At 46.4% G+C, this 8671-nt stretch overlaps 1 protein-coding gene across 1 annotated transcript; it reads left to right on the top strand.

The window, feature by feature from the left end:
• Positions 1-221: 221 nt before the first annotated feature.
• On the top strand, positions 222-6337 carry ADRM1 (ADRM1 26S proteasome ubiquitin receptor). Its single transcript, XM_010178068.2, has 8 exons — positions 222-346; positions 430-553; positions 973-1059; positions 3309-3390; positions 3619-3848; positions 4153-4310; positions 5295-5397; positions 6112-6337. Exons 1-8 carry the CDS (start codon positions 341-343, stop codon positions 6216-6218), a joined length of 897 nt encoding a protein of 298 aa, XP_010176370.2. The 5' UTR covers positions 222-340; the 3' UTR covers positions 6219-6337.
• The last annotated feature ends 2334 nt before the right edge of the window (positions 6338-8671 follow it).

Here is an 8671-nt window from a genome sequence, read left to right as displayed (position 1 = left end):
AGTCACGGTCTGTCTTGTTCTGGTTCCACTGGCACTGCTGAAAGAGTTTCTCCAAGATAAATTAGGATGAGAATGCTGCTGTGCCCTGACAGACCTGCACTTCCAAATCCTCTCTGCTCCTTAGAGCAGATGCAAGAAGGTTTGGGGAGGAGGGCAGAGCTCTTTTGGTGGCTAAAAGTAATATTCATGTATTTCCTCAAACACTTGTTCTTACTGCCACGTTTTCCAGGATTTGATTATCTTTCCTGATGATTGTGAATTCAAGAGGGTACCTCAGTGCACTACGGGCCGTGTGTATGTATTGAAGTTCAAGGCAGGATCAAAACGACTCTTCTTCTGGATGCAGGTTTGTGGAGAAGCCAATAATAAAGGTCTTGGAACAAAATACTTGCAGTTTGCCTCGTACCACCAAGAGCAACTTTCTTTCAGGAACCAAAGACGGACAAGGATGAAGAACACTGTCGTAAGGTGAACGAGTATCTCAACAATCCCCCAATGCCTGGTGCTTTGGGTGGAAACGCAAGCGGAGGCCACGAGCTCTCGGCACTGGGAGGTACAGTCTATTCTCTGCTCCTTCGTGTCAGAGGCTTTTCTAAAATTTATTTTTAGAATGGGCACTTGTAGTTCCCTAAGAAGATGTGGAGGGTGAGCTGGGGACAACGTTAATACCAGAAGCATGAACGTGCTTTTAGCAAAATAAACTGTGCTGTTATAAGAAGTGTAGGCTGAAAGTTAAGACTGCCAGAAGAAATCTCTCTTTGTTTCTAGTAAATTCTCTGGAGTCTTACCTCTTTATGAAGCCAAGTTGCATTTATCTTTTATGAGCATCATGAATCAGTAAACACTTGAAACTGTTTTTTCCATACAGAATGTGATGCCAATTAATCTCCTGCTGTTTGAGCCGGAGTGCTGTGAAAAAAAAACAACAAACCTATGTGAATATGTTGTGTTTCAGAATGTTTTTGTTTTTAGGTGAGGGTGGCTTGCAAAGCCTTCTTGGAAACATGAGCCATAACCAGCTCATGCAGCTGATCGGACCAACGGGCTTAGGAGGACTTGGTAAAATGCTTTAATATCTTTATGCCAAAATGGTATTTTCTCCTGCCAGGTTAAATCTTACCTGACAATATTTTGAAGTGGTGCTATTGATTTGAATAGCGCTGCTTTCACGTGAGAAAGCAAGGCCCTGCCTCAAAGATGAGCTAAGAGGCAAAAAAAGGCTGCAGGAAACGGAGGGTACCAGATTCTACGTGGCACTCATCTTAGGGCTTGATCTGCAAGGAATAGCGGTTCTGCTCCTTGCTCCACTGAATCTTCTGCTTTTTTTCCCTCCTTTTTTCCACCCCTTCTTTTTCTCCTAAATATTTACTGGAGCAGGGACTGAAAACCAGGGACTCATCCCTGGTGAATGTCCCAGTTACCAAGCTGGGGAGTTGCTCGTGTTGTCTCTGATCCAGTGAATATTTGTGTGCGAGGTAGAAGGAGTTCAAGAGGAAGGCTGGAGCGTGCCCACCCCACAGCACTCTCTGGTCAGAGCAGTGAGGCTCAGCTTAGGGCTTTCTCTCCTGGGCAACACTGGGGAGAGCTGGAATCACCACGCTGTTTTTCTGATGGGGGTGAGGGGTGTGTTGGAGTCCCTGCTGTGGTCTGTTCCTATCACTATCCATGCTCCAAGCCCAAGACAGCAGTTCCTGAGAAGTCAGACCCCCGAATGGAAGTAGCAAAGTAACACTTAGCAGGTGGCAGTGACTGAGGTTCTATGTTTAAGCTCCAGGCTTCATTTTTGTGGATCTAGCTCATGTCTTTTTAGCTTCAGATGCAAATCTCACGTTGGTGGATGTTCAGATGCAAATCTAATGTTAGTGTTAGAAGATTCTGGCTTTTTAGGATGTGTCTGGAAAAGATCTTTCTTGAAACTTCACGTGATTCCTGAGACTGTCTTCCTCTTCATCTCACCACTTCTCAGCAGCTCTTCTTTGCCTTTACATCTGTCTATAGGACAGCTTGACATGAAGCTCACTGCAGTAACACAAAGAAAACCATCTGCTTGCCTCTGCAAACGGTGGTGGTGGTGAATCTCTGTGCATCTCTTCCCCCAGTAGCATCTTGTTCTTCTGCATCTGGTTTGCATCTCTTTCAGGATTCTGCCTTTGTTGCAGAGCTTCTGTAACAGAGGAGCTTCCTCACTCCTGGGTCAATGTTCCTGGCAAGGACAAACTGAGTAGAGTAGCGTGTGGTACAGCCTGGTTAGCTTCACCCTGCTGTTCCTGCTGCCGTGGAAGCTCTGACTAGTGAACACAAGTGTTACAGGCCACAGTTCCATAGGAGTGGGTCCTATACAAAGGAGCAGCTGGTGGCTGGCTCTGACCTCCAGTGCTCTGCAGTTTATGACGTGTTTGCTCATGGAGCACTGTCCTTCTATCCTCTGCTTGCAGATAGTTCCCAAAAGGTGGGTGATGAATGCAGGTGCTTGGGTAGGGACCTGTATCGAATTAGATGTGGTACAAGAAACCGTTGGATGGGAGGCATGTGGTGGAGTGTTCATCTGATGTGGCTCAAAGCAATTGTAGGGACAGTCAGTCACTGACAGCTCCAGTGCACCCAGAAGCCAGGCCTTTCCCCAGCTCTTTGTGGCTGATGTTCTTGATGCTGTGATAAGTCCTCGCTAGTTGGGCTGGGCGGGTGAAGGAGGCTGGTTCTGATTTCTTTTGCATTGGCTCAAAGGCTGAGGGTTGGTTTCCTGATCGCTCCTCTCCTGGGAGCACTTTGTACCTGTGGTTTGCTCTGCCTTTGCTCTGGCCTCTGAAGTGTTTAAGGATTCAGCTGATTCTCCTGCCTCATCTCTGTGTTAGGTTTGAAGCTGCAAAACCCAGGTGTATGGGGAGACAGTGGTGGTGACCCAAAGGCTGCTTCTCTAATCTTCTCCTGAGGGCCTTGGCTTTAAAGTTTAGAGGAAAGTTGGATTTTGGGGAACCAGTAGATAAGAGGAGCGGGTTATGTTACAGTGATCATGTATATACAGCACAAGCCAAAGTAATTTTATCCTTGTGTGCATCTAGAAATTGAGTCACTCCTAAAACGTGCAGCTTTCTAAGGCAGTTCTCTAATAGGGATGCAAGATCAGAAAACAAGAACTGTTAATTTACAGAAAGGGGTGGGGGGATTGGTCTGGGCTGTATCATCCCCTCCTCATTTATTTTAGCAAATAAAACCTTTTAGGTACAAGAGTGACCTCTCTAGAGCAGAGAGGTGCAAAAAACCCAAAGAAACACATTTCTAAACCTGTTCTTCTTTTATGTTTACGGAAGGTGGGCTGGGTGCACTGACGGGTCCTGGGCTGGCCAGTCTCCTTGGAAGTGGGGGACCCCCAACCAGCAGCTCATCATCAAGGTAGGATCCCTGTCTGGCCTGGGCTTGTACTATTTTTGTAAAGTTGCTGCTTTTGTGGGAGGAATCGTGCCCTACTGAACAGGAAATGTGATGGGAACTGTTTATTGCCTCTCTAAAATGAGGGTAGGAGCTCTTCATATTGGAATAGCCTGAAAAAGAAGCTTTTCAAAATACAAGAAGCAAAGCTGTTTTTTGCAAGGAATTAATTATACTAATTATCTCCTCCAGCTCTCGCAGCCAGTCAGCTGCTGTGACACCATCTTCCACCACTTCTTCCACCCGTGTAACGCCTGCCCCGACCGTTCCTGCGGCTGCGGCTGTCACCAGTCCGAGCCCTGTTCCCAGTTCGGGTAATGGAACCAGCTCAGCCACCAGCCCAACCCAGCCCATTCAACTGAGTGACCTTCAGAACATTTTAGCTACTATGAACGTGCCAGCTGGAGCAGGAGGACAGCAAGGTAACAGTGTTCTGACCAGGCAGCTGTTGGATCCAGGAGTCCATTGGAGCTGTTTTACTGTCCTGTCCTGTTCCAAATGGGTTTGAAAGGTCTCTTAGATTGTTTTTTTTGGGGTTTTTTTTTTTTCATTTGAGTGCTGTTCTTGGCTGCTTCAAGATTCTTACCCTCACTCCAAAACTGAGGGAGGGAGTAAGGATGCTAGCAGTGTGCTGTGTCTCAGTGCTCCTCTGACTAGATCATTTGTTTTACATGATGAAACGGGGGGTTTTGTGCACAGTCTAACAATCATTTATTTTCTTCCTAGTTGACCTGGCAACTGTCCTGACTCCCGAGATAATGGCTCCCATCCTGGCCAACGCTGAGGTTCAGGAACGATTGATGCCTTACCTTCCCTCAGGGGAATCTCTGCCGCAGACTGCAGAAGAGATTCAGAACACCCTGACGTCTCCTCAGTTTCAGCAGGTAGATGCCTGGCTGTCCTGGGAAGTGCACTTCTCCTTCCCTCCTCCCCCGTGCGTCATGATCTGCCTTGCCCTGCTTTTTCAGGTTCCTGACACTGTTCAGAGTAGGAAGTTGCTCAGTAGAAGTGGAGAGGAGGAGGGACATGGTTTAATGAAGCACTGGTTCTTCCTTCCTGCAGTCACCCAAGGGCAGAACAGAATGGTTTTTACTTTTTTTTTTAATTTTAATTTTTTTTCTTAGTTTTTTAGTTGGGCTTTACCTCTATTATAAATGCTCTCTGTTAAATGAAAAGTAGCAAATTCATTATTCCTTGTCAGAGCAGAGTGGCTTATCAGCCATCTCCTTAAAGGTCATTTCAAGTGACAAAATGCATGGAAGGAAAGAGAAGAGATGCTCATGGCACAGCACTACATCTCTTTTTTTCTCTTGAAACACTTAAGAACTTAATTCCAGGACAGTCTGCCTGTGATTAAAACTGGTGTATTACAGGCCAGTTGGAACTAGTTACACTGATTGAAATTTGTCAATTTGCAGAATTCCAGTGGCTCAGATGACTTTTTAGTTTAAACTACAGCAACTCTTTTGTGCAGACAAGGCTTGGAAGTGAGGGATGTTTTTAACTGGTGATTTGATTGATAGAGTATCTGTATCTAGATAGAAGTTTTTCCGTGCCACTAAGCCAGGTGGAATTCATGTCCCTGTGGTGTGGTGTGTTGCTCAGTGTCACAGGGTTTATCAGCCTGTGTTTACTGGCACTGAGCTGGTTAATCCTGACTGCAGGATTTGCTCAAGGCCTGTGGTGTAGCAGCAGTTTGAGGCTGCCCCAGGGTCCAGCAGTTTGTAAAGGACAGTGGCCGCTCCCAGGCTGGCTGTGATGGAACAGGGCTGCTCTCCTCACACGGGTGTTGCACAGAAGCCACCTGATGCTGGAGAAACACGTTGCAAACAGGGTTTTTTTTTGACACTGTTGACTCCAATTCACAGGCATTGAGCATGTTCAGTGCTGCCTTAGCTTCAGGACAGCTTGGCCCACTAATGAGTCAGTTTGGCTTACCCGCAGAGGCAGTCGATGCAGCAAATAAAGGAGGTGAGTACTGGTGCTGTTGGGAACATGATGTGGTTTTGGGTTTGGTTTGGGGGATTTTTTTTGTTGTTGTTGTTGTTTGTTGTTTGGTTTTTCTTGCACTGCACACAGCCATTGAATGTGAAATGTAATGATGAGCTGCTGAGTAACCCAGCAGCTGGCTCTTGAACTGTTCTTTTTTCACAATGAAAAGGCGAGTGGTGCAGGTGTCCCCAGCAGGCACAGTGTGATGTCAGATGTGCATTTAGAGAAGTCAGGGCTCTGCAAAAGCGATGTGCTGAGCTGCCTTGGCTTTGTTTTCTTGACAAGAGATGCAGAAGACTCTGGTGATGTCATAGCCACCTTGTTCAGGAATGCTGTCTTTGTGGGAGTCTTTAATGAGTCATTTGAAAGAAGTGCACAGCTGTGGCCTGTAGCACTAGAGGGAAGGGAGAGGATCACTTCTCCCTGATGAGCTTTTAGCATCCATACCATGACTGAAGTCATTCTGGTCTTAGGCTTCCTGTGCACAGAGTTCAAGTGCAGAAAACACTGGCTATGTCAGGAAGAGCCAAATGTGGGTTATATATTAAAGGAATGCTAAAATTTTCTTCCCTGCTAATAGATTCTTACTAAAGTAACTGTTTATTTTCGACGTAATGAAGCTTAACTTCATGTGGACCATAAACTCCATCCCAAAAGTGTAAAGTTAAAATAACTGATGTGTTTAACTTCTAGATGTAGAAGCGTTTGCCAAAGCAATGCAGAACAGTGTCAAGTCAGACCAGAAGGAAGGAGACTCTAAGGACAAGAAAGATGAAGAGGAAGATATGAGTTTAGATTAAGTTATTTGCTCTTCCTTACAGATATTCCTAGATACTAACTTAAGCAACCGCAGTAGGATTACTAACTTCATATTATGCTTATATAAATCTACAAATAAAGGAATTTTCTTTATCTGCCATATTGTTCTTTCTCAGTCTCTTTAACGTGCACTTGAGCAGTACTTGCTCTTTATTTTCAGTGGAGTTACTTGCTGTTTGGGTTTGATGCTTCTGACATCACCCTAGACTAATTATTCTGATTTCCTTGTGCTAGAAGGGTTGAGCCCTGCAATTGTATGAGTGATGAGCATCTCAAGGACACATTGCTGACCACTATCTGGTTTTTGGGCCCATCAGGTTGGGATCTGTCAGGGCTGCCAGCTCACCCAGTTATCCCACATGTACTGCTGCAAGGGTTGTCCTGTCCTGCGTGCAGGACTTCACCTTTGAACATGAGTTTCACCTTCATGAACATGCAAGTGCTACCACCACAGCTGGCACAGGAGGAATTAGGGCAGTAGCTGCTGGCAGCACTTCTGCTTATGGCAAATACAACTAAAACATCCCTATTGTGCTGCTTCCTGAGGGGGTGATTATTCCTCTTCCAGTTCTACATCAGGCTCAGAGTTGGTCTGCACCAGTAAAGTGAAAAGAGAGTAACATAAAACTTTATTCGACTCCAAAGTATGTACCAGTGATTTACAAAGACCATCTTTAATACTACAACTTAAAAACAGATCATAATTACAGTTGTTTAAGGTGGACATGTTAAAAACCCATTTTACAATATTTACCCCTTATAAAAAAAACCCCCAAACCCCACGATATAATGATATAAGTTATAAGTCCATTTCAGAAGCAAGATTTTGTCCCCAAGTGGCTAGATATATATATATATATATATACATACACACACAAATATATATATGACGTGTAAGTGCACAAGTGAACTAGGTGTCTTGGGAGAAAACTGTTGTTTTCAAGTGAGTCTGCACTACACCAGGCAGGAGTGAGGCTGAGCAGGAGGAGGCAACTGCTGGCCAGGTGGGCCAGAGCCAGGTGCCACCTCCCACCCAGCCAGACTCGGAGGTAATGACCTTTCTTTGTTTCTTCCCTTTCAAGCAACTGTTTCTTGCTTCACACAACAGGACTTTAGTCAGTGTATGTACCAGTGCTGAATGCAACTGCAGAGGCAGAGCTGTCTGTGTGTCTCTCTACTATCCCTCAGCCTATTTTGTTCCTTATTTTTTTTATTCTTATAAATTAATCTGCTAAGAAGATGCTAATTCTGTGAACAGAATTTTGTCCAAGTCCTCCCATTGCAGAGCTCTTTGTGTAGCAGTGCCAGGTGAACTGAGACTGCCCTTGTGTGGGGGGGAGGTTAAATGTGTCCCTTGCTTATAAAAAACACAAAAGGGACGGAATTAATCCAGTTTGTCCTAATTGCATTTATTATAAACCAGAAAGTGGCTCCAGCCTTTAGCAGAAGACAGGCTGGGACTGTTATTAATAGCCTCAAGTGTTCCGTGAGCTACATCTACGTGCGTTGTAAGTGTGGGGTAAAGGGAACAGGATTTAGGACACGCTGCACAGCTGCTTCAGCCCACGCTCTGCAGGGGACAGCTGCTCTTACCACGAGCCACGTGGCAGCACCAGTCCTGTTGCAGATGCTTGACCACCAGGGAAGGACACAGACCTGTCACCACATCCTGCTCCAACTTTTTGGTTATATTTGTGAACGATGTCCCCAAAGTGCCCGCTTTTCCTCCCCTGCCCTCCTTCCCCTTTGGATTTGTGGCCCCTCTCTGGTTTTGGCCCCAGACTTGGCACCTGCAGTCGCTGGAGATCAGGTACGTTTGACCACGGTTAATGCCATCGAGTAGGTGACATCTGGGGCCCAAGGAGCAGCGCAGGGTTCTGCTGGTCAGGCTGTACACGGAGGTGCACTTACTTACAGCACGGGGCAACCCTTAAGGCCAACAGAGCCCCTGACAGTCCCCACTCGTGGCAGGTCCACGTGGCTCCGGTTAATCACCAGGTTCCTTATACAGCCCACGAAATGAGGGAGGGGAGGTAACGGTGACACCGTGCTGGCCGTGTCTGTCTCTGCAGAAGGAACACGTGAGCATTAGTCTGGCTAATGAGAGAGCAGGGGACAAGCACCTCCATCCTGCACCTGGAACAGCACCTCTTGGCTTCGGGGTACAGCCTGCTGGAGGGTGACTTTCCCAACTCACCTGGCAGCCCCCCCATGTAGAAGGTCGCCCTTGTGCTGGGTGCAGGAGGCTGGTTGGGTCCTACTGTGTAGTTGCCTTCTGTGTCCACATCAACCTGGATGACGTTCTTCCATTTGGTAACTTGGAAAGAAAACAAGAGTCAGTGCTGCTTCCTCACCTGGAAAGCAAGTCCATCCCCACCCTCTGGCACAGACCAGTGCTGGAGCAGAGAGAACTACTGGGAGGGTCAGAGGAGCT

Source organism: Antrostomus carolinensis, unplaced genomic scaffold (genome assembly GCF_000700745.2).
Source record: "Antrostomus carolinensis isolate BGI_N321 unplaced genomic scaffold, ASM70074v2 scaffold48101, whole genome shotgun sequence".
Classification (NCBI taxonomy): Eukaryota; Metazoa; Chordata; class Aves; order Caprimulgiformes; family Caprimulgidae; genus Antrostomus; species Antrostomus carolinensis.
Note: the sequence above shows the minus strand (reverse complement) of the source record. Positions and strands in the feature narration are given on the sequence as shown.

What these genes read in the sequence shown, in the direction of transcription:
- ADRM1 (XM_010178068.2), top strand. An exon ending in ACCAGCAGCTCATCATCAAG is followed by an intron (nt 3,391 to 3,618) that starts GTAGGATCCCTG and finishes TATCTCCTCCAG; the next exon opens with CTCTCGCAGCCAGTCAGCTG. An exon ending in CGTCTCCTCAGTTTCAGCAG is followed by an intron (nt 4,311 to 5,294) that starts GTAGATGCCTGG and finishes TCCAATTCACAG; the next exon opens with GCATTGAGCATGTTCAGTGC.